This window comes from Lepeophtheirus salmonis, chromosome 1 (genome assembly GCF_016086655.4).
Source record: "Lepeophtheirus salmonis chromosome 1, UVic_Lsal_1.4, whole genome shotgun sequence".
In the NCBI taxonomy this organism is placed as follows: Eukaryota; Metazoa; Arthropoda; class Copepoda; order Siphonostomatoida; family Caligidae; genus Lepeophtheirus; species Lepeophtheirus salmonis.
Genome location: NC_052131.2, coordinates 17029074 through 17056216, shown reverse-complemented (window position 1 = coordinate 17056216; position 27143 = coordinate 17029074). Strand labels below are relative to the sequence as shown.

At 32.1% G+C, this 27143-nt stretch overlaps 1 protein-coding gene across 1 annotated transcript; it reads right to left on the bottom strand.

The window, feature by feature from the left end:
- Window positions 1-9115: 9115 nt before the first annotated feature.
- LOC121119246 (uncharacterized) lies at window positions 9116-26218 on the bottom strand. The gene is made up of 2 exons (XM_040713868.2): window positions 26025-26218; window positions 9116-14089 (listed from the first exon to the last, which is right to left on the bottom strand). Exon 2 carries the CDS (start codon window positions 13952-13954, stop codon window positions 9512-9514), a length of 4443 nt encoding a protein of 1480 aa, XP_040569802.1. The 5' UTR covers window positions 13955-14089; window positions 26025-26218; the 3' UTR covers window positions 9116-9511.
- Window positions 26219-27143: the final 925 nt, after the last annotated feature.

Here is a 27143-nt window from a genome sequence, read left to right as displayed (position 1 = left end):
AAACTCAAATTATCTTCCTTGCACATGAATACTAGTTTTTCATTATTCTTGATTTAGGCCTAATGGTGCATGAGTGTTGTTTACTAATATTAGTTTGTAAATAAAGTAACAGAGGGTGGTGCCATATTATAACAAAATAATACAACTCCCTGAATGATAATTATCACATAGAGGAGACACCATCTCCCAAAAAGCAATCTATAATAATACTAGTCCAGGCTACTGAATGTCAAGCCACCTTGAACTCACCTTTTAAACACTAAGAAGAAGTCGAATTTCTTTCCAATTTTATTACCAACCAAAAATTGTCCATGAACAAAGTGGGTAAAAATATGAATGTCCATAAGACCACAATCTCCAGGGTTGTACGAAAACAAGAGGGGCGATCCCTACGTATAATTGAACTATCTTTATTGTCTCAACTTCAACGTAAAAGCGTGTCAAGCGTTGTAGAGCCATGTTGAATCAAATAAAGCATGTACTTACTGTAGGATAATGACAATTAAGGAATTATTATTTTTAGTTGAAAAATATTGCTAGTATTTTTGAATTTTTTCATAAATTCCTCTTTTCCGAAAAGTAAATGTTTTTATAAATCTATAATTTTCCAAGAAACCTATTTACGAATATAATAAATAGCTTTTTTTTATAATTTAATTTTTATTTATTTATGAAGAATAGAAATATTTTATTTTGACTAACAAAAACTATATTATTCAAGCTTATTTGTTTCTCTAAACTTGAAATTAATATATTCCTCTTTTTTTCAACTTCTGTGTATTTCTTATATAAGTTTCACAGACTTTTCTGCTTTTGGGTTTAATTTGGGAATGTTATATCATCGGTTCATCACATTTCCCATGGGGGTTCAGGCTTTTTATTGCCTAGTCATATAGAATATAGCGAGTTGAGGGCAACAATTTCATAAAAGTTGATTTATTGTAATTTTAAGTCAAAAACCAATCATCCCTTCAAAAGTCAAAGATTAAATCACATCCTGTAACTAAGACAGTATTCTATTCTTCTCATCTTCGTCTTCTAGCATCAAAATTAATACAATAAGAATCAACACACTATAATCTGAAAAAATATTTGCTTTCATTTTCAGGTATTCTCTTATTTTATATCATTCTAACTGACTTGGAGCAGATAAATTAAATACTTGTTCCAATATAGTTTCATAATTTGAACCCTTAAGGCTACGCGTTTGGTGGTAACTAAAGAAATAATCCAGTTCTTTCACACAACAAAATTTGGAATCATTGAAAGACAGTGTAAATAAACAATGGGCACTCAGTACAAAATAAACGTTTGCAAGGACTTTTGTAGTCGTTTAGAGTGGTAATTGAGGCTAAAGAACCCTGTATATACGCTCAATGCTAAATACAGGCAACTGTAATGGGCATTCATACGACTGCGTAGTTATTTCTTGGATAAAAATATTTATAAGATTTACATGACTATATCCAATGCAACCCGTATACAGTACACACATCTACAATATTTCATGAATACGACTAGATTTTTATTTCTTATATCAAAAATATTTAGAGGAGTTACATCCTGAAACACCCAGTGACTGTTTTTCATATATTTTGACTGACAGACAAACTTTACTTTAATAATGTAAATATACTGATTTCTATAAATATGCCAAAAAAATGGCTAATAAACAATTCCTAATTTCCCTTTTAATTAAGCAACCACCAATATAAAGTCACAAAATTTTCAGAATAATTAGGGTCCTGCCTTCATGATATAGATACAATAATTCGTGTAGAACAAAATACATAAATATCCGTACAAGTATGTCTACTTAAATACTTAAGCAATCAAATCTCAAATAAACAAACAAACAAAAAAAGTTTCCCGTAATTATAATTAAATTAAATTTGACTAATTTCACGTCAATGTATTTTCATATTTGTAAATGTGTCTGCTCTTCAATATAATGATTTCACTAATGTTATACAAAATACAATTATAAATATTTTCTACAATTTATTTAGAGACATTTTTCTGATGTTTACAATTAATTTAGTCCTTAATGTAATTTCCTTAATTTGGAGTCAAGATAGAAAGTATTTCACAGATAAAATAACAAGTCAATTAAACATTACGTAATTGGTCTGCTTTTCATACAAAGACATTGTATATGGAACAATGTGTCCTTCTAAAAAAAAGATGGATAACATCTTTTTATTTTTTGAGAAGAAAAGTCGTGTAATGGATATAAAATAAAGATAGAATTCAGACTGTTCGGGGTCTGATTGATGATGCTAAACACCTAATTCTATTGTTTTGTATCTACAAAATAACATTTTACTCCAAAAACTTTTTTTAAATAAGTATAAATATTTTATTCCTCGTGACGTATTGAAACTATAAAAAAATTATTTCCGAATAACACTGTCATTTAAAAATTTATCATTTTTATGAAAATGTGCTTGATTTATATAAAATATCTGGAATATTCTTCCCATCTATAGATATATTTTTTATTATTATTTGATAACTACATTTAATGACATTCACTTATTTGTAATTAAATCCGGCTTTCTTAATGACCTCAGCCACACAGCGTTCGAAGCTTTGGTAGGTCTGGGGCCCTCGTTCAGATCCAATTTTGTCATTTTATGAGTACTGGACTTCTTCAGGGCCTCTACAGAGGCCTCATGTTCGATCCCACCAGATAAATAAAACCCATAGGTTCAGATCCGGGCTTTTTGCAGGCCCAAAATAGGGGATCCAAAAGTGAGGACATTTTGTGGCCAAGAGGTCTTGCACTTTTTTACCCTTGTGGGCCAGTGCACTGTCTTATTGGAAGGTGGAATCTCTTCCTTGATCTACTCCATCCATATAGCGAATGTAAATTTAAAGAACAAAGCCTGTAGAATGACATCCCCAGAGGGTCGTACAGGCCTGCCAAAACTTTCTTGCGCAATGTGGCTAAGGTTATCAATAAAGACAGATTTCATTATAAATACTTGAATGTCATTAAGTGTAGCATTCAAATCATCTATAAATTATGGTTATAACCCATCTATTTCGTTCGTTATAAACCTTTAATGATTTTCCCATTTTATCTATATCCGAGGGTGGTCTGAAAAATTTCCGCACTAACAAAACTACAAGACAAAATTTCTGAATTATTATTTTTCAACATAGTCTCCTTGTACTCTACAAACTTTTCCCAGTGATGATTCCATCTATATAACGTGTCCAAATAACACTCAGTGTTTTTCTTTGCCAAATAATTGCTCACAGAGGTGATTCCAAAGGTTCATTTAACGAAAATCTTTTCAGTTCACTGTTCAGACTTAATTTTTATTTTTGAACGTAAAATAGTGTATCCAAGTTTCATCTACAGTAACTAATCGTCGTCAAAACTCGAAATTTATTGCATCTAAACTGTACAAACAGGGTAATACTAAAGTTGGTCTATTTCCACAAAAAAAAAAAAAAAAAAACTCATATCAACTCACTCAAACAACTGTTACATAGTAATTGCGTGTCCAAAATGACTGAAAATTTCTTGAGAAAAAAAATAGATTCTGGATGGATGTGACTAGCTTTTATTTACGAGTGGTACCATCTTTAATTTGAGGTCAAAAAAATTCAGACCTCCCCCGTATGTATATATACACTCATACGTGTGGATATGTGCACGATGGGTATGGTAAACCACCTTAAGTAGTGTTATTTATAATGTAAGAATTGGATGTAGAATCGGCAAAGAAATCGGCATTGTATAACTGTTTGGAATCGTTCCTCCATCAACAATAAATACTGAGCCTGAAATAAATATATCAACCTTATTTACAAGGCCTCTTGTTACGAAATGTAACCTTGACGTGAAATGAGTGTATTCAACTCATTACTAGAGGATATTGTAATCACTTTTATGTGGCTTAATGAATAAATATTATCCTATGCATTCCTGCATATTCAATTAACCTAATTTGCCCATGTTTTATGTCCTTTAATTAAAGGTATAAAAAATATGACGTTTATGTGGATTTATATGTTGAAGACCGTAAAATTTGTAGCTACTTTTTATGAATATCCTTTTGTGTACAAGATATAAAGAACCTTAAAAATACACAAAACCATAGAGGAAAGTATCGTATTAATAATTACGTGATCTAGTGCAGTATTTGTAAAGAAGGTACAACCATTTTTGAAAGTGTTTTAATAATTAATTACCTATATAAGCATGCCTATTCAACATTTGTGTGTGTCAGCTGTTGATTGGTGTGCTTTATAATAACAGACAACTAAGATTTTTGTTGTACCAAACTAATTCGTTAGACCAGTCTGGAATAAAAAATAGGTCTAGATAGGTCCTAAGGAACAATTCGGTCTAGATTGGTCCCAAAAAATCGATTCTATCTCAAATTTGGTCCAGAACGATTTTACATCGAAATGATTTATGACGTCATATGTGCATTCAAATTGTGAGTAGGTACAATGACGTTCTACAAAGTCTACAGAAGAGATAGCTATGAGGGATTTTCATCAGGTTGTCCCTCCTGGAATATGGGACTTCAAAAATCTCTTGAGATTGAGGATCAATTTGAAAGTATATTAATTTGATTCCCTTTGGTTTGAAGTCTTGGAGAACACCAAAATCCACTTAATCTTGTCTTGATTCAATACTTCCAAGGTTTAGACTTGAGACTCAAATTGTCGTAACTCAAAAATTACGAATATTAGTTTCATCCCAGAAGTCTAATATTTGATGTTAATATTTAAAAACAGAGAAATTCATACGGATGTTATGAATTTATCAAATTCATTTTATTGTAAAAACTGGAAAACACCCATCTTCATAATGAAAGAATGGATTTCAAGCTTAATTCGGTAGAGTAAATCTTACGACAATTTGGCTCTCACCCAACGATTTATTCGAGAACATGTACTTTTTAGATTTTCAAAGTTATCCAGATATTTATAATCTATGTAAGATCTTTGTTTAATACAATGAAAACATCAATTGACGGTTGATCTACAAAAAAGAAAAAGAAATTCGGTCTCTTATAATTTATGAGACCGACAAATATTGGTGCACGAGTCCGACAAAGTCTTAAATTTATAACTCCCGAGGAGCACACCCCCGGTCTTACTTTCCATCATTCATGAGCACAAGCAATAGTGAGTACTTTCTACTTAGATGTTCCCTCTTCAAGAAATATATAATAATGATAACAGCTTTGGAAAATAAAAAATGTTCAGATTGCCAACTAGAAAAAAGCCTCTCTCGTTTTCTACGACATGTACTATACATCTCTAGGAATTATAGAAGCCTAGTTATCATCATAGATCTACTTAACTCAAATTAAATATTAGCAAGCTTTGAATATTGCTATTGGTAGATAAATAATGGTCTAACAGTTGGGAAGAAGGTCGACATTGGATGGCTAGATATCTTTTGATTTAGGTTTTTTTTTCTTTTTTGACGTTAGAGAAATGCAATTTTGATCTCATTTTGATAATAATATGTACTTAGTCTTGGGTACATAAAAAAATATTTTTACACTATGTATCTATCACAGAACATTGTAATATTGATAAGAGATCTTGGCACAAATTTAAAATCTAACTGGACTGCAGTGCATTTATCCTTTACACAAATTATGGTCATGTTCCCCGTCTCTAATGTGTGCAGAATCATGAATTATATTTACATAGATAGTACATACATTAGGACGGTCTGTTTTTTAACTTGTTCGAAATTCGATTACGACTAGTGCGAAAAAGTAAGTTGTGGTGGGGTAAGAAAATACCCCTAATGCAAAAATTTCATCAAACGGCCCACAAGCCAAGTCCTTATGTCCAGTAAATATATCGTTTTTGTAAGAATACATTGAGGACATATACATTATGGATACATATTTAGACGCAACATGACTAGTTACACTAAATAAATGTGTAAACAAATGTTTTGGAGGAGAGCAGCTAAGCTGTCATAACGTTTCATTAGACTAGATTCAAGCAGCTATGACAGGAAAGAAATAAACACACGCAAATAAATATACGCAGGCATTTCGTTCATAATCGATCCTTAATTCTACTCCAAACCCAAGAAGGACTTACATTTATAGCCCCACAACAGATACAAAGATTTACTCTTCGACTTTTATACAATAGTGATTATTTTATACTTATTGATCTCTATGTAAAAAAAAGGATAATGATCACAGCTTTGGTAAATAAATAAATAATTAATGTAGCAATTACAAACGTCCTATCTTTATTATGCAACATTATGATGCTTTTAAGTTTTCAAAAATACCTCAAATCTGATGCATAAAGTTCGAATACCAGAAGCTGAAGCGTCAACAGGGGCAAGCGGGAGGGCTGAAGTCCCCCACCTCCAATAAAGGAATATTTGCTTTTTACTAGAAATTTTTTGGGTCAGGATGAAAAAAATTTACACAAAAAAAGGGTAAAATTTAATATTTGAAATTTTTTGTGGATAAGAATGATTTTTTTGTGAATAGCTGTAATTTTGAATTTTTTGTATAAAAAAAATTCTTTTTTCCTAAACAGCCGTTGAGACCATTATGTATTAAAGAAGAAAATAAGTTCAACATATTGACTATGAACCTGTTACTTCATTGCTCACTTTAAATGTTATTAAACCCACTGATGAGTTTGCACAGGAGATTTGGTCCCAATACAGATAATTATAAAACTCATTTGACTATAGATAAAGTTCGAACCATTATTATTAAAACATTAAAAAGGCCGAATATTTCATGTAGCAAAATTTTAAGTCACTATACGAGAGAACTTTTTTACATAATTTTAATCGAAATTCGGAAAAGTTAGAAAAGCAAACCGCCCTAACTTACATAATATTATATAGGCTGAAGGAAGGGAAACGTAGAAGGAATAGTGTTGGATCGGTTCTAGGACTGAAATCTAAATTCTAAAGTAGGATGTGTGTGGCTAGAACGTTATAGCTATCATTCTTTATTTTCTTCTTTTATTTTATATTTTTCAATACTAGCTATGAGAGAAGAAAATAAAAAGATAGCTAGGATCGGCTTATCGATCCTTAAGACAATTGCATGGTAAAAAAAGATTGTACAGATAAAAAAAAGACTGAAGGGGAGAAAACAAATTAGGAACATTATTACGCAATCTTTCTTCCGAAAAGAATCAGAAAAATGTCTCAAAATCAGTCGGTAGTGAGCCAATTCTTACGCTAGTAATTATTATTCAATGATTGTAGTGTTCATAGCTTACCAAGAGATAATTATAATTCAGCCAATCAACGTTCAGAACACTGATTAAGAGGGAGGGAAACAGAAACCTCGACATTTGATAGCAAAATACTAAGTATTTTTTTGTGTTAAACCACCGTGTGAAATCGATCCGACTCTAGTTATGGACTTATACACTTCACGAGCTGAATGACGTAGTTAATAACTACGTCATTTCAGCTGTTAAAGTTTCTATAAAAACAATAAGAACCGGTCCTGGGACTGACAAATTTTATTAGTACCGGACTAATAGGCCTGTAGTCTTATTAGTTTTTGACCAGTCCAATACTAAAAATAAGGCTTTGATCAATTCAAACATAAATTATTTTCCAATTTTTATTTTTTACTAGCTTCTTATCAGCAAACATTCTTAAATGTCACCATATCATACTTAATACTGTATATATGTACAAAGCAGCATAAGTAAATACTTACAAAGTCATATGTATATAATATGTACAAATGATGTAATAATGTGATAACCGTCATTATTCTTCTGACTTTGTTATTTACAACCCTGAAATATATTCATATACAGATAAGCTAAAAAGATCCAGCCAATATTCATATTATGCAATATGGCGGATAGGATCTCGTTTATTTCTTTTTCTTATTTAAATAAAGAAAAAATATATACTTAGTCATAATTTATAAATAAAACTTATTTTCTCTTGTCAAGAAGTGCACATTAAAAATTAATAAGAAGAAAGAAATTATGAGTCTTTTTCCTCATCATTGACACCTGGTCCCTCATCCCAGCTCTGTACATAATATCCAGGGTGCGACAAAATAACTTCATTTTTTCATAAGGCAATAAAACAAGTTTTGTTTATGTTCCACAATGATAGTATACATTTATAATTTTGTTTTACGCAGTTTTGAAAGATAGGTGACGTCCCCATTGTCCATACACCGAATAAATCATTTTATCCGCTCTTTGAATAACTTTTCATCTACAAGTTTTAAAGGGATAGTTATTTTATACAAAAAGATGGGAAATTTTATTACCAACTTATCTTATATTATAGTTTTGGATGATTAGTTGATTAAGTAATTAGTTATTGACGATTTTGTAATGCTCTTAAAAATGTTGAGTTTTCCTGAATACGTCCAGTTCCAGTTATCCTTTTTGTACAAATTGCATCAATTTAAATTTTTTGGATAGCACTGGATCTGATACCGTCAATTTAAGTTCTCTAGCATTATTATTTCCAAGAATTTTGCAAATATTATGAAAATGAATTGAAAAAATCGTTGTATAGTAGGAATGGATGCTATTTACGGATTTTGATGAATTACACCAATAAAAATCAAGAGTTTATTTTTATGAATATTATGTCAAACCATTTTCGGCAATAATTATTTGGGACTGCAACGCACGTTCCTCACTTTTCCAACGGCTGATGGCAATTGACTATATTTCCAAGAAAAGTAAAGAATCTCACCTTTAAAATGAAACCACGCCTTGCCGCTACTACTTTTACAGCCTCATTACCATACATTATAATAAAGGAATTGATTTTGCCTACCCTGTATACGTGTATAAACAAACTGAGTGGAAAATAATATGACAACTCATTCTCTCCTCCGACGCTCTTGAGCTCTCAGCCCTCTTGAAGAAGAACAAGGGATCCTCTCTTATCGAGAATAATCCTTTAAAATATACATATAATCATCAACCCCTTTCAAAATATGTTCTTCTAGAGCTGAATAACCCCTCTTAATATTATTTATAAAATTATAATTCCCTCTCACTCCTTCAGGAGGTGAGTAGTTGATTTCTTTTTGCTCTCCAAGAAATACTTAATAAAATATAATAACATAATAAATAAATGAGAATGAAATACTCTGTTTGTAGTGTATAATATATGTATAAATATATTAGGACTTAAAAACAAGAAAAAAACACATTAAAAAGACGAGACCGTGTATATAAAAACAGTTTTATATAGATAGATATATGTAAATATATAAAATCTTGGGTATTGTTTTAATACGTTTCATTAAAAAAAATTATAAAGTAAAATCCATCTTTAAATAATTAAAAAAAATCATCACAGCACTAGATTTGTAGTAATAATATGAAATATATAATAATATATAAATATTAAACAAGATATTAATTAGGTAAAAAATCAAGGATGGGTCCAATGAACAACAAAGAATGGGGATAGAGGGACATGGGATTAAGGAATTGAGTAAGGATCTGTTTGTTGTTCTTACACATAAGTAAGTTAGGTTCAAAATATTTCTGATTCCCTCGGATCCAGAGGTCGACTAAGACTCCCCATAGGATCACAGTCTGTTGTACAACAATTCTCCCATTGCTTTTTCAAATAAGGACTCATGGGATCCGAGGGTATTGCGTCAAAACATGTCATAAGTGTGGCATGAGCCTTACAGGCCTCCACCCTTTTTTGGAGTATATCCGTCTCCTTACGAAAAGCATCTATAAAAGCTGGATCATCCCGTTTAACACCACCATTCTCTTCTACGTGGAGCTCATAGCTCCATCGCACACTCGAAGAGCGGGAAATCCGTGATTTGGCATCTCGCATTGCTACTTTTAAGTTTTTTTGACGATCCTTCAAACGAGAAAATTCCCAAAATCTCCAACGGCGATCCAATCGATCTACTTGCTTGTCTTCATATTTAAGTACATCAACTGGGGGAAGCTTGATAGACTCGGGATAAATCCGTGTAAGCGTCACAGGCTCATCCTTCTCTTCGCTTCCTTCCTTGAACTCCTCCTCAGGCCGTCTGTTACACTCAGATACGATGATTTTAATGTCCTCTTCAACAGAGTCTCTTTCGCTAACGGATTCATATCCAGAGCTTTTGCAATGATTGGAGTGCGCACCCCTTCCCCTTAGTTTGACTCTATGTGATCGTTGATGTAAAAACTCACCACCTGATTCATAGCCTGTTGTGCTTCCACGTCCAGAACTTGTGGAAGAACTTCCGGTTGTCTTCTTAAGTGGGGCAGATGGAAACGAGTAAGGTGAGGGAATATAGGTAGAGGACAATGGTTTTGCGTTTACTCCCTTGGAATTCTTCTTAGACCGAGGTGAGTAATGTTGAGAAGGGGTGCTGATCGCGTTTTTTGCCTTATGTGAACTCCGGGAAAAGAACTTCAGTTTACGATGGGGAGTTGAAGAAGATGATTTTTTGGAAGAATCTTCTCTTGGAGTGGAGGCTACAATACTATTTTTCTTTGGAGTACTAGAACTACTCTTCTTCTCTTTACTACGAGACTTTTTATTTCCACTAAAAAGTCGGGAAAACTTTGGAGTTGACTTACAGGGCACTTCTTCTTTAGGAATGGAAGAAGGAAGAGGCGGATTACAAGTCTCAGATTTCTCAATGTCATCTTTACTACGACCTGTGAAACTTCCACTTGAGGAAGATGAAGACTTTCCTAATACTTGACGATCCAATGAAGATAATGTAGTTTTATCTCTAGGAACTGGTAATGAAATATCTTCCTCGATTTCGGGATCTGAACGACCGTTTCCTGGAGAACGTCTTGCAACTGGAACATTATTTAAATCCGGATTACTAGCTCCGTCCGGGTGTCGGAGTTGTTCCAATTGCAGGATTTGATCCTCCAGTTGTTTCTCCAAATTTTTCTTTTTGACCTCTATCGACTCTTTGTTTCCATCATAGGCTGCCGTCTTGTTATCGTTACATGATAAGGAAACAAGAGATGCTTGAGGGGGAGAGGGTGATGAAGCCTCATAGGAAGTATCTAAATCTTTAAGTTTAGCATATTTAGCGAGTTCTCGATCCATTCCCTCCAAGACAGGACTATCTGATCTCGAAAAGAATAAACCTTTCTTTAAATCTGACAATGAAACAGTGAATTTGCAGAGATCATTCATGGCTTCCTCAATATCAAGAGAGCTCTCTTCAATCCTCTGAATTACAGGTTCACTACATAAACTATTGAGATCCGATTTCAGACTCCCTCCCTCATCATCTCCATTTTGATGAGCCCCTAAGGAAAAACAGGATCCCATTTCTGATGAAACGTTTCGTAAGCGATTTTGACTCTTGGCATTGATGGAGGATACACTTTGATATAATTCGTGAAGCTTGGCTAATTGATCAATCTTTGTTTCAAATCCATTTTCCTTCTCTAGAACGGCGAAATCCTCTTCATTAACTGAGTAACTAGAGGATATCTTTTTTGAGGCTATGTAGTGTAGAGACTCTGACTTTAGTTCTATGGGAGGAGGACAACTCGAAGAGGATGAGGAAATTTCTTCCATGTTATTTTTCTCCTCCTCTCGATGACTAACATCCTTTTCCAATACCTGCACAGAAGCATCCTCCATTTTTGGGGCTGGAATGGTGTTCTCAAATACTAATTCTGCAACATTATCACTAATCCTTAGAATTTCCTCAGGCTCAAAGTCTCTAGGCATTTCCACTGTTGATGCGTGTGGATGTGGCTCAGTATTAGTGCAGGCGTTCGACTTATTGGATCCAGATGAAGAGGAAGCAAAGGAATTTCTTAGAGCCGGTTGATTATGAACGTCAACAATGAGAAGGTTGTGCGTGTCGCACTCATTTCTTTCCTTCCCTTCTGAGAAACTCTCGTCGCTACTCTCTGCCGTTTTAAATGTTGTTAAAACCTTACAACCATCATTTGAAACCTCATTTAAATCCTCAGTTTCTTTGAGCCAAGCGAAAGGCTCTGGCTCTTTACTCCTTATTTTAGGACTTGGTACTTGAGACTGCTCATTCACCCACTGATTGATCATGCCTCGTTTGAATTCGTCCATGTAACCGTAAACTGCAAATTGTTGCTCCGTTGTCAGCTTATTCACATAAAGAGGTGGCTTAGAATCGACCCAGACTTCATGCTCTCTACGATCTCCTTTCGGTGTTTGTCTATAACCGGCTACTTTACCGTAGAGTGGCATTTTTCCTTTCGGATTACGAGGTAAACTTCCTCTTCCGATATTATAAGTATTGGAACGTACTGGAGTGGAGCCAACCGAACCGGGCCGTCCCTTGATTCCGTTCAAAGGAGTTGAATGAGTAGTTGAGGGTTTTTTCCTACGCTCCAAAGAATGGTTTAAGTGAAGAGGGATATCGAGCCCCCTTAGAGCCTTCGACATGATACCTCGATTGTCGCCGCTATTTAAATTTGGTATAAAAACTGGAGGGTGCTCTGCATCTGTTCCCTCATCGTCCCTTGGACCAACATAAATGACAGTATCGCAGGATTGTTCTGAAGAACTAGGATCCGTAAAATCTGAAGAACTTGTTGCATGGGACTTGATGAGTATTTTATTTTTCATAGCGGTGTCATCCGAAGATCCAGAGCCGGAGCCTCCCCCTCCAGAACTCCCTGAACCTTTAAAGTTCCTTTTACTTCTTCTCATTCTATGAATTCTAGAAGCTAATTGCACAGTATGAAGTGTCTCAGAATAATGGGTTGCCTCTGGAGTTACATGAGCAATCATAGTGGCTTTGGCATGGGTGGAACTTAAACATTCTTTTATCATTTGCGTCACTTTGGATTCCTTCGAAGGTAGATGACGAGCACGATTGAAGATACTAAGTATAACATTTCCTAGACCAGACTGTGTGATCCCTCCTCGAGCTCCATTAGTTCCACGATCACAACAACCAAAGTCAACCAGGTACAATCGAGATCGAGTCGAAACAGGCAAATTACTCTCTGCATGAGAAGACTCTGTTCGATAAATGCTAAGTACGTAAACAAAATGAGAGTCTGAGGCAAGTCTATTATTGAGAGCAATATCCAAGTATTGGCCGGCTTTTTCAACATTAGAGCATTTAACCTCTGTTTGACGTTGAAGTATTGAGGATGCAGCTGGACTTCCAAAAGGATCAGTAGCACCTTCACCGGAGGAGTTGAGAAGGTCTCTCATCTCTTCTTCTCCGTTCTTTTGAAGGATTTCACACGCTGTAACACGAACAGAGAACTTACAATGTTTATTATCCTTAATACAACGAAACAACCAAGCAATAGCAGTGGGAATTATCCCCAAGTTTTTGGCACTATCATCACATCCGATCATGGTCCTTGTTTTCCCAAGTTTAGCATGTCCAAAGCTAAAGACACATCCATCAATTCCAGTGAGGACGGAGTGAATTGTATCTGTTAACGCTGATCCAGCAAGCTCAATTTGAGAGTCACTATCCGTGAAAACTCCATCAAAGGCAAACATTTTAGGAGCAGCTCGCAGATTAGGACCAGAGAGAGAGGAGAATGTTGGATCAATGAGAGTGACTTGTTTCTTTTTCCGATCCAATTGGAAAGACATTCCCGTCTTTTGTGACTCGAGTAAGAGAGAATGTGATATACGAAGAAGAACTTTAACTTTTCCAGGGGAGTAGGATGAAGAGGTTTCCCCAATATGAGAACTCGCATTGGATAATTCGAGTCTTTTTAAAAGATATGAGGGTGTAGGTGGGGGATTTGCCTCCAAAAGACTAGTAAAGTCCGTATCTGTAGGTCGCATAATGGATTTCCCAGCTACTTGAAGAAGATTATGAACGGGAGAGGAGGTTTTTGAATGATTTCGAGCAAAGAAAGCTGCGGCAGTGGATTGCTGGGAAGTTGTTCCAATGGGTCCCTTGTGTGATATAATAAACTTGGATGGAAGATCCATTCCATCTCCATTTCCGCTGCCAGAAAATGGCATACTTTTTGTGAGGACTCTATTGAAGTTGGGAAATAATTCCTGTTATGATTTTAGACGAAAGGATCTGATGATGATAAGTTAGTAAATAAAGATTAAATTGTAGTCTCCAACGTAATTGTTTAACCCATTTTTTCACTGAAAGAAAAAAAAGTAAATATGTTATTAATTTATTTTTTTAATTTATTTTGCTTTGGATCACACATTAAAATGATGTGAACCATCACCTAAATGTATGTATATATAATATTGTAGTTTATGGATATAATATGATTTATATACTTAGAATATTAAAAAAAAAAAATGAGGCAAGGTCCCCCTCTATTACTATTTATTTAACCATTTATACTACATATAGACTTAATAATATAAAATATACCTATTTCCCCATTTTACTTTTTTCATTTCGAAAAGGGGGTCCACCTAAAATATTATGTATTACAACATCGCCCATAAATCAAACCCTATAACAACAATAATAATATTTGCCATTATGAGCCCCTGAACATTTCTTACATATTTAAAAGACACTTAAAATACACAATGTCTCCGACTAAGGCTAATATGGATTGTCTCCGGGGATCCCTTTGTTTATTTATAATAGGGAAAGTTCCCGGAAATCCCTAGAATAATTAGACGTCGGCAAAAAGACAAATTTTGTTTTAATAATATAAAAGATATTTCCCAAAGAAATTCTTAGTGTAAGTCTCCGTTTTTCATGAGTACACTCACACGGAACTACTCAATACTTATATCAATTCCTATGACGTGTTCTACCCTCAAGAATGAAAGAATAAGAGTTTGAGAGAAAAAAAAAATATGTTGGGATGACTGATGAGTACTTTAGTATTGAGAGGCCTCACTAAAAAAACATATACTGAAAATTCAAATGAATTATGATACACATAAGAGACAAATAACAGAAACAGTGCTCTTGTTATGCATGCACACCCCTCCAATATTTTATTAATTCGACTCTATTATTATTTCTTACAGTGCACCTTCTATAAAGGTTCAATACTATATAGACACATCCGTGTTCATTAATGCATTGCTATTTCTTAGATCCAAATATGTTTATTATATATATAAGGAATCACTATTTGCAGTGCACCCGGTAACGCATTGTCACATATATACAGACAGAAAGTCAAACTTTGTTTTATTAATTTATATATAAAAAACAAATATTTAACATTACTCAAATAGAAAAAGCAAATATTCGCTGGATTAAAGCCGATTTGTAATCCATTCCACTCAGCTCTGTGGAATAAAAAAAAAGTTTTTTCGGTAGTTAATTAATTTGTTTTGAGACTGAAAACTCGCCTTTTAAGGGCCTATTTAAAATCAATAAAAGATGTAATATATCAAGAGATGCCACTCCTTGGGAGTTACGTTACGTTAGGGATTATTTGAATCAAAATGTCTATATCTATAGATTTTATACATGCGACAATCATTGATTATACTAATTATAAATTCAAACTTTTTTAATCTAAAGTGTTAAAAAATTTACTACTCGTTTTCAACTCGTTGTTGTTCTGTCTGAGACTAAATAATTTATAAGAAAGAAAGGTGGAACATGTTCGCAATAACAGCCTCCTAGGGCCATGATAAAGAAACTTGAACAGGTGATGGAATGATCATCAACGATAGGAAGATGGGCTTAAACCTAGAGAGAAACTGATTATATAAACTTATCCGCAGATATAATTTAAGGTGAAGAGGATATAAAGTATAATTGATTCAAGGTGAGTGTCAAATTGTATTGATATTCGGTAAAGGGATTTCAGTGTTGATTAGGCCAGTTATTAAGATTTATGCATGTACTCGTATTTGTGATTATTACATATTTCATTGTAAAAATGAATACCCTTGCCTTACATACAATCAGGGCTCGGTGTTTGTTAAAATTAGCCAGTAGCCAATATGGTTCTTCGTTTTTTTCTACTAGCCATATGAAAAATTTACTAGGCCAGAATATCGCAAATATTGAATCATGTAGAATTACTTTAGTTTTAAAATATGGTAAGATTTGGGAGTACAAAATGAAATTCATATATTTTCTGTGAAAAACAATTTATACTTAAATTTAAGTAAAGCTAAAAATTGAACATTTAATATAACAATTATCATTCATGTTCCATAGAAAGTTAGTCTTTCTTCAAACTAGCATAAACTCTAAGTTCTTCATTTTGAAGTAAATAAACTGCTCTATTTGCCTCATCTTCATCAAAATACTAATCTGATTTCTCTAAAACTGAGTCAGGTAGGTTTATAAAATATATTTTACTAAAAAAATCGCCCATAATATTTGTTTACATAGATTATTCGACATATGAGACATTGACAGAAGGTAATAGTTATGATTTGAAGTTAATATTGCCTCTGTATATTCCGTATTTAAGGTACGGTATTAAAGAGCCTAACAGGCTACCTTTCACTAGTACGATTGGTGTTTTACTAGCCACGAACTAGCGTGGTTGTCAAGCTCTGCTTATGACATACTTAGGTCTCTATTCATAGAATTAAGTATTTATACGAGGTACAAATTATTAAATAACCTGACAATCTAGGTACTAGGTGATGCAAAATATGAATCTCATAGCCTTAATATTGGCGACCCAACTATTCAAAGTTAAATAGTTCAAGCTTTTGTCCAGAAGCGATTTTTTCGCACTAGGTAAACGAATTGTAGATTTTCTAACCTTCAACGACTGCCTATTTATTACATACAAGTACATATTAGAATTGATGATAATATTTATTGTTTTTAAAACATAAAAAATGAAATCTTTTTCATAATTTTCTGTCAAAATTACTCAAGTATTTAAATTTAGTACTTTTAAACCAAGTATCAGTACTCGCGTTTAAATGTACACTATTAGTCAACATTCTCTCGATACTAATTTTTTACAACATAAAATACTTTGCGTAGAAGAAACACGAAGTAAAAAATCCAAATCAATTCTACTTTTTCTTCCCTTTTATGGAATCAACCTCATAAGAATTCCTGAGAATGAATAATTCTCATGAGAATTTTACATTGTTATAGACCCTACAAATCGTAAGCTGGGGTCAACATTTTTTTCAAAGTTCAGTCAAAAAAAAGGGGATCTAATCAAAATATGGATTGCCTCGAAATGGGGAGTTTCAGAATTACTTATTTAAATAATTATCCAAAAATTGGTTTTTTTTTTTTAAATATATAACTTCGTATATAAGAAAAATCCGGATGTAGTCAACTTTTCATCTAAAAAATAGTAGTTTCCTTTGATTTGACTGTATAAGTACTAAATTGTAGGACTTAGGGATGCTTAGGTAAAAATACCAATGTACTTAACCCCATCCCTGGTACCTACAGATCGTTTTCACTGACGTTAGAAATTGCTTTATAATTGAAGGAGACACCATTTTGTAAGTTTAAAGTTGATATTATTACTACTTAAAATGGACACGTTCCGTATAACCCTTGATAAAACTCCATCAAATAGATTTATGCAAAAAAAGAGACTTTATCTACATTGAATACTACTTAATACCAATGATCAACACTGATATTTGAATTAAATCAAAGAAATATGTACTGAAAATCCCTAAAAATGGGTAAATTTGTATTTTTTTTTTAAATCAATTAGGGACGAGAAAAGTAGTATAGTTAGAGAAAAATATCTTATTACTTCCACTGTAATGGAGAATTTGTATATAGTCTATGGAAATAAGACTGTATAACAATGTAATAACATATTTTTAATACATTTTAGAGTCAGATATATAATAATACCAGGCAATATTGGGATTCATTTTTTATAAATAGTAAGGTTGAAGTCCTTTGATTTGTTGGTACCATTTTGACATCCAATACTTCACTATTTTCCTTAATACTAATGGAAAAAGGGATTACATTCTTATGAAACTTGGTTGCTTAGGTCCCCAAAATGAACGACATCAACAATGCTGACATCAAGTGAAAATAGAATAAGTTTGATAATAAGAAGTTATGTAAAATATTTTTTTGTCAAATTATGATATGAAAATATATAGGAAGTATAATATGTAAATGAAGAAAGGACATTCTTTGAATGCTTTTAGTGTTCCTTCCTCCGTACAAATCTATCACTAAATAATGCAGTAGTTTTCCATATCCAATTCCTTCTACTTCAACATAGTTCTACACTACACTACAGCACAGAATACACACATACTTCATCTCCTTCTTCCTCCATTGAATTTTAAATTAAAGATACACTCTACTTTTCATTTTTCCAATACAACAGTAGAAGCTTCTTTCGACCCAATTTACTCTATTTATGTGCATACTAAAATACATATAATATGTCTATACTGTAGATATATGTAATATGTATGTAAGACGTCCCTCATTCACTCACTCATTCATACGTAAAAAGAGGAGAAGGAAGCTAGGGATTCAAACAACTATGATGATAAACGATAACCACACTCATCAATAGTGATAAAAACCAGAAGCATTTTGGGCATGTTAAAAATAAAGAAACCAACAATGAAAGTGGTAATCCTGACAATTTGAAGAATGTTCCATCAGTGATGATAATCTGTAGAATTTTTCGTCTCGCTTGTGTCTTTCGAGTTCTGTAAGATGAATTTTCTTTTCCTAAGATGTTACAATTATTATTTCCTTCTTGAAGAGTGAATTTCCTTTTCTACTACACACAATATGCAAGTATCATGAATATATACGAAACCAGATTAAATATTTGCGTTTGCTCATAAAAGACGGAGAGTAATCCTGAGGATTTGTTGTGGAGTTTAATTGTTGGGCAGAGAGTAGAATTGATGATCGACATCGGAGTAATTTTTCTCATTCCTTTAATGATAATCACTCTCTCTCTTTTGTATGTAGGTAATATTACCATATTATGCAATGAGTGAATACAAAAACAATCTTAGAGGAAAATAAAGAAAAGGAGAAATGTTGCAATTTATTTATTTACGTAATAATATACCTAAATACTGCCCAATAATTCATGGACATAATTCAATCAATTATAGACTTTAATATCCCATTTCTTGGATGAATTCATAACCCAACAATGTTATTTATAGTTTGAAATTTGCAGAGGTATCCCCGCAGAATTATATATATATATATTTTTTAAGAGCTTGTTTTTTTGGAGATAAATTTCAAATATTAAATTTTTCGGAGAAAAGTTTCAAAAATTAATAACTATTCATGGAAAATTAAATTTTCTAGTAAAAAGGAAAAATTCCTCAATTTGAGAGGCTACAGCCCCTCCAGCCCACTCCCTGCAGACGCCCCTGAGTTGGTTAATGAAACTTTATTTAGCTCTGATAAGGTTTAAGGAAAAATGTCCCGAGTCGAAATGATTTAAGGCAAAATGTCCTGAGACAAATTAGTTTAAGGCAAAAGCACCTAATGTCATTCCACAAGGCGTTACTTAGCTCACAAACACAAAAATGTACACTGTATTTGGATAATTCTTCTTTAATCCTAATCAGCTTTCTAATAATTATATTATAATAGTAATAACATATATTTGTTTTCATTGTCATTTCATTGTTTTGGAATCCGTAAAAATGTAACCGGCATCAGGATTCTATTTTAATAAATTTCGAACTTTGAGCCAAATGCTCATATGATTTGAGACAAGTATCCCGTCTAATTTTGCACTTGGATATGGATCCGAAAGTTTATTCAAATATTTTGATCTGAATATCCGACCCGGATCCGAGAAAATGTTGATCCGTCCTATCTTTAATCCGGAGTCAATTGTAAGAAAAAGACAGCTTCTAGATTGCTGTTGTGTTTCGAGGGTACATACTATGTATTATATAAACTATTTATTTGTCAAATACAATGCACAAATTGCAATGTCTTCTAGCTATTCTTCTTTCATGATTGGTTGGTTCGTGTGTTAGCTCTACATAGTAGTAAGTTAAAGTACATAATATATATAAAAATAAGTAAGATGAAAATTGGGTCAAACTTTATTCTAATATTACATATGTATATGCGTATGTTATGTCAGTGTGTGGATTGTCGGTAGTAGTATTATTATTATTGCTATCGTCTTCTTGGTTAAATAACAATAAGAGACATTATTCTACATACAATATATGTAATATAACATAACTGAATAAAACTTTTGAGATTTATTTCTTTGATATCTTGGCTGCCCGCCCTCAAGAATGAGAGAAGGAAATGTGTTGACAAATCATTATAAATAATATCCAGTGATGCATAAAACATGTCCTCCCCGTATGCTAAAAATAAAAGAAACCGAAAAATAACGAGATAATTCTGATAATTTGACTAATATTTGGGAGGAGAGCTGTTTAGCGGTCATGACGCTACATTAGATCAGCTTCAAATTTTATATAAATCCCACTCCGTTTATAGCAAGGAAAAATAGACTGGAATTACTCAGATGTTGAATCCCAAATTCTACTACAAGTTCAAAAAGGATTTATATGTCCTAGCAAGATCCCCGGAGTGGGGTTTGTGTTTATTTCCTTCATGTTATAGCTGGTCGCAGCTAATCTAATGAAACGTTATGATAGATAAGATGTTCTTTATTGATGTCATCAGTGAAAGGAGATGCCATTTTAAGGGCTCAAATTTGATATTTTTACTACATAGAATGAACACATTTTAAATCAATCATGATGAACTCCATCAAATAGGCTTTATGAATAAAAAAGACTTCATATCTGCATTGAATTACTACGCGATGCCAACACTATAAACACTGACCTTTGAATTAAATTAAAGTATTATACGTACTAAAAATGCATAGATTTGATTATTTTTTGTTTTGTTTTGGATCAATTAGGGACGAGAAAAGTAGGATAATTTTTGAGAAAAATATCTTAGTCCCTCCACTGTAATTGTTAAATTGAATCTATTCTTTGAAAATAAGATTGTATAACGATTTTTGAATACAATTTAAGATCGATATATAATAAAACTATACAGTAGAGGGATAGATTTTTGATGGACAGTAAGATTTAAGTCTTTTACTTGGTAATCCCATTTTGACAACCCAACAGTTCACTATTTCTCATTATATTAATTAATGAGAATTGTTTTCATTGTTATAAAATTTGGTAATTTAGACCCCCAAAATGGCTGACATGAACTATGCTCACATGAAAACGCTCTATTGTTGTAAACTCTACTGTGACTACATGAAGATTATTCCCACAGTTGAAAAGAATAGATCAACTATAAACAAATCTTGGGGCTTTTTTGTTTCCCTTTTGGGACAAGGAAGGATTGAGAAATACAATAAAGATCAAATTGTGAGTATTTTCAATTCATTACAAGATAATTAACACCTATACAAGATGCAACTTGTACAAAACATATGTACAAATAAATCAAAATGAAAGGATAGTATCAGTTGATCATTACAATGACTAATTTTATAATTAAGTAAAAGACGTACAAAATGAAACTTAGAGATATTGTAATGAAATCAAAGACTTAAATAAGAACGGAATATTCAATCTTGATGCAGGGTAAGATATATAAAAAAAAGACAGCATACATAATATTTGTTTAATGCCAAGGGATATAGAATTTTGGTGTTTGTTTTTACTCTCCTCATAATTACATTCAAGTCATGCAAATCCCATCTCACATAACGAAGAAGAAAAAACACACACACATACAGAAAATATGTTTGCAAATTTGGTCATCAAAACACATACAAACTTTAATCAACAGCAGAAAAAATATAAGTGCAATAACTAATATATTTATAATACATATAATATAACTCTTTTGACTTTATTAATCATCGATATTTTTAGGAAAAAATTTAAGTACCGGTCCCAAAAACCGACAGTCCTAAGACTGAACTGGACCGAATAAATAAGGACTGACACATCACTACCAAAGATGAAGTGTTGATGATATCATGTCGTTGACCCAGCCCAAAAACATAATAATTGGAAAAACATAAAAAAATAGTTAAATAACTTTTTTTGATTCTCCAAATATATATATACATTTTTTTTAGCCGAAAGTCAATGTTTATCCATATTTCAGAAGTGACAATATACTATGAATCTCTTCAGTGCATAACCATGTTAAGTAGATTTAACAATCCTATCTATAATTAAGCATGTCGCGATATGCAACAAATCAATTTATTACAAAATTAATTTTATAAATTAAAATGAGCGATATTTTTTTGCCGGCTGCGATAAATTCCATCTGCATGCTTCAAAGTAACTGTATATCAAAAGTTTTTGATCCAATATATCTGTCCTCTCGGCGGATCGGTGTTTCTTTCCACAAATAAATTCTTCAAGGCAGCCCGCAGGCTTATGTATTCAGTTGGTGATGGTTATTATTAGGTATATTGAAGGATTTCAAAAAAATTAGATTTGAAGGAAAGGGAGTAATTAATAACAGTTTATTGGATCTGCGAAAAGGTGTACTCGCATCATTATGTATTAATTAAAATGTAAACTTCATTATACAATCTTAACCAGATCTCACAGTTTAGCGTTAAATTTAAGATATGTTGACTGCAAACAATACAGTTTTTTGTACATGCATTTTATTGATATAGTATTTATAAAGGGCAACAATTATTTAAACACTTACAATCTAGTGACACGATTATGTTAATGATGACAGCAAAATTTGAATGTCCTAGCTTCAAGATAACTATATCTTGACCCAAATGTTGGAAGTTAAATATCAAGGATTAAACTTTAGTCGCTGTGTGTTTCAAAATCGTGAACATCAACAAAGTAACATCATACGAAGATTAATTAGCTTTATAAATTAAAATGAAACACCTACTCAGTGTTGATTTCGTCCCATATCGTTTTATTGCATTGTCGTTGTCACATTTACTATTATCTTTATTTCGGTAAGGAAATAAAATATTTGCTTCGGTCCGACAAAATATTCAAAACAATTGTTTTTTCTCGTATTTATCAGGGGGAAAACATTCGTTAACGAATATTGTATATTTCGTCATAGCTGACAGTATTATCACTACAACTCATATATCCGGGATGGGGATAAAATTGGTCTATAGACTGAGACGAAGGAAATCCCTCCAGGATTTTAAAACGCTTTTATTTCGATCTACACAAGGTTTGAGACCGAATTATGGATCTAACGAAAATCCCATAAGACTGAGCCGGGGAAGAATTGGCCTCGGACCAAACCCCAACACTACTAGTTGCATATTAAGTGCTCGTAAATTTATAATTAAATACATACTTGCGCCAATTTATTTAAAATCGTGTACATTTTGTAAAAAAAATATAAAATAATAAATATAAAAATGTTGAATTAACAAGGTCTCTCTCTTGTAATTTGAGACTTGTTGTTACATTGTTAAAGGGATTTATGATAGGTAATTTTTATTTTTCGTCTCCGTCGTCTTACAAATCATTATGATGATTATTACTTATTATATGTATTGCTTTTTTAATGCAGTTATATAAGTATGAAAATTGTATTATTATTATACATAATTTTAAAGTCTCAATTAAAGAAGTACGAGCACCAGGAGAAGAAGAAGAAGAAGTTAGAATTAAAAACGAATTATTATTTACGAGTTCAGGAGTCCTATTCTCAATACAAATTGATTTAAGAATGAATGTATATATATAAGAAGGAAGAAGAACTTTACATATATATATATATGTATATTGGTATAATCACAGACTCAGTTTCAAATTATCCAATTAAATCTGTGTTTGTGTTTTTTCATACGAGTCATTTAATAATAATATATAGGTATATAAGGTAATACCAAAGTGTAAATATGGAGTAGTTATGAAAAGACATAGGACATAAAATCAAAGTTAATCCTTATTCCCGTACTCTCAAGATATGAATTGATTTAATATTATTGAGGAATAGAGCGTTTTCATTGATTTTTATAAATTACATCAAAATTGAAGTCGTTTTTAGAGCTTAAATTGATATTTTTACTATACAAAATTTAAAAAACTCCAATAAATCTTCATGAAACTTTATTAAATGGATTTAAGTATTAAAAAAGATTAACATCTGAATTGAATACTGCTTCATGCTAATGAAAAACACTGATATTTGAATTAAATCAAAGTAACATGTACTAAAAATCCCTAAAAATGGTTAGATTCGTACTTTTTTTTTTATTAAGGACGATAAAAGTAGGATGATTAGAGAAGAACATCCTATTTTTTCCTTTCCAATAGTAAATTTCGATCTACAATAGGGAAATAGGATTTTAAAAACGATGTAATAACCTATTTTTAATCAATTTTAGGATAATATATAAGTAAAAATTGGGCAATAGAGAGATAAAATTTTATAAGCAATAAGGTTCAAGTCCGTTTATTTGTTGGCCCCATTTTGACGTGATCCAATTGTTCACTTTTTCCCTTAATACTAATGAAAAAAGGCTTTTTATTGTTAAACAACTTGGTTTTTTTAGCCCCACTCCCCTCCATGGCAAACATCAATAATGCTCCGAATAAACACTCCATAGAAATCCTACAAACCCAGCATATACAAAATTAGAGGGGCATCTTACATGTGCAAAGTTTGAAATTTGTTCTAGAAGGGGCAATTTCTTATAGTTACATACAAGATATATAATACACACATACATGTTTACATAATAAATCTTAAGGATCCTGGCCTGCAAACTCCACCTATCCTCTTGTCAATGTAGCAATAGAAATGTATCCACAACATATATATATATTTAATTATGAATTTGTACTTGAAGTAGTCATATTAAAACCTCTAAGGATAAAGTTATGTATAGTTGTTGACTCATGGCTCAAATCCAGATGCGGTTTAAGACCCCATAAAAGTTGTCAATTGGGAGGAGGAGCTTGAAAAGATGTTATTTGGTAACATTATTTTGAAAGAAGCGACAAATATTCTTGGATATGCATAGCATTGTTTTGAGTACCATTAAAAATGTACAAAAGTTTTGAACAATTAAATAATGAAATAGGCTCATAATAAGGTCTCTATGGCTTAGGTTATTATTAGATATTTCCCTCGTGGCACAAAATGCAATGCGGTTCTAGATTTTTTTTTTTAACTATTGGGGTGGTTTGAAATTGTCTTTATTCGATAACATTTATATTTTTATTTAAGTAATTTGGAAAGGTTGTTTACTTTGAAATATTCTGAAAGGACTCATACCAGAGACAGAATCTACGTATATTAAATATGAAATTTAGTACCTACGAAGAAATTCTAGACAAACATGGATATCTATGTGAGAATTGTACAAATCCTAGTGAGCAAACATTTAAAAAAGTATATGATGGTAATCTGCAAGATATCAATTATTTCTCCCTATTTTGAAAATGTAAACGTATTAGCAAGCAAAGGACACTACATATACTTGAGTCATTAATATTTTTCAGTAGATATTTTGCCGTCTATCAAAGTTGCCAGCATATACTTTTCTTTTTGATTTAGACTCACGAGGATTTAGATATTTTTCACATCTTTGCACATTAAATAATCACGCATGCAGCTTAGCTTGTTTTTATTGAATTACCCTCTTGAAGGAATGCTGAAAAAACGAGGTTCTCTTTTTATCTTCAAATCATTTATTATTATTCACCTCATGTGGGAACAAAAATGATGCGTGATTATTCCAGGTTTCTAAATCTCCATGGCCCCTATCAATCAAAATATTTAACAATTTAATTATGAACATGGGCTTGAATTATGGAATTAACCACAATAAGGTCGACACCTATATTCCAATTTATTCCCTTACACCTCACCTTAGATATTACTCCAATATCTAACGTGAATTACAAAAATCTTTTACTCCTAAGATGTTCTATGCCAATTAAGCTATCATTTCAAATTATAATTCGTTCATCAATACAAGATTAGTTTATCTAAATTAATCTGTAATGACTTTTAATCAATAACTGAGGGGATTTGATTCCTTTACGTCACACAAGGATACCAACTGTATTATTTTTTTTAAACAGCGACTCATAAGCCCATATATGCACTTCACAACACTTCAAATCATATTATATCCAGGCAATCCTTCACAAAGAGCTTGCTTACCTTCAGTAGTTGATTAGGATTTGGAGATGCAGAGATGAGGATCATTATTACGTAATTGGATCACTAAGTTATATATATAATTCCATATGATGATATTAATATATATCAATTCAGTTTAATTTTTTTATATATAAAAAAAATAAGAAAAAAAGAATCACGGGCCTACCTCATTCTTCAAAAGTTATCTAAAAACTAAATGTTACTTTATAAAATATATTGATATTAAAAAAAGAAGAAGAAGAAAACAGCGCGTGAGCGTCCTCAACTCCTTCTTCTTCTTCAGCTTCTCACCCTCTTTTTCTTCCTTATTGTTCTCATCTATTTTCAATGTTATTATTAAAGAAGCTAGCCGTCAAATGTTTCAACTTAGGTATATTTTTATTTTCTTTTGCGGACATGTTTAAACGAATAATTTAATTAATTATTATCTTGGTTACGAATGACTAGGGATGTAACTAATTTGTATCAATGTAATAGCCATTAACTACTTGATTTAGGTTATAAATGGCGTAGATTATTAATAGTATTGAGGGTGCATTTAGAAAAATAAGACTCAACCATTTCCTTCTTAATGAAAATTATTATTTATAATAATCCGTTTCTTTGGCGCCATAAGTAATTTGACTCTTCATGTCACTTTTTGTCTTTAATTAATTACAATTTATATCCATATTATAATATCTAAATGGGGTCAACTTTTATTTTCACTGGAGTGAGATTAAAGTACATCATGATTCGATGAAATCCTTTACATAATTATAATTTTCAATAATTATAATTATTGATGAATCATTTTGGCTTCAGCTTTAATGTTTTTTTGGCGTTTTTTCTGTAGTGTGTATGTTTGTAAGGAAAGTTTTTGCAGTGGCAAATTTATCGACCATGAAGATGCAAACTGGAATAGACTAATATCATATCAATTTATATAATTATTTAGATTTCTCTTCTATACCCATTTTTGAATATATGTAGCATATTTAAGTACCTTAGATTAATAAAAGCATTAATAAGTAGGTGCATATGCCATTAAATACAGAATCATAGTCATATTTAGACGTGTATTAAATCTGTCATAGAAAGAGGAAGCGGCTTCTCTAGTTGGCAATCTGAAAAGGTTTT

Coding starts and splice junctions, on each gene's coding strand:
- LOC121119246 (XM_040713868.2), bottom strand. CDS start 13,954: ATGCCATTTTCTGGCAGCGGAAATGGAGATGGAATGGATCTTCCATCC.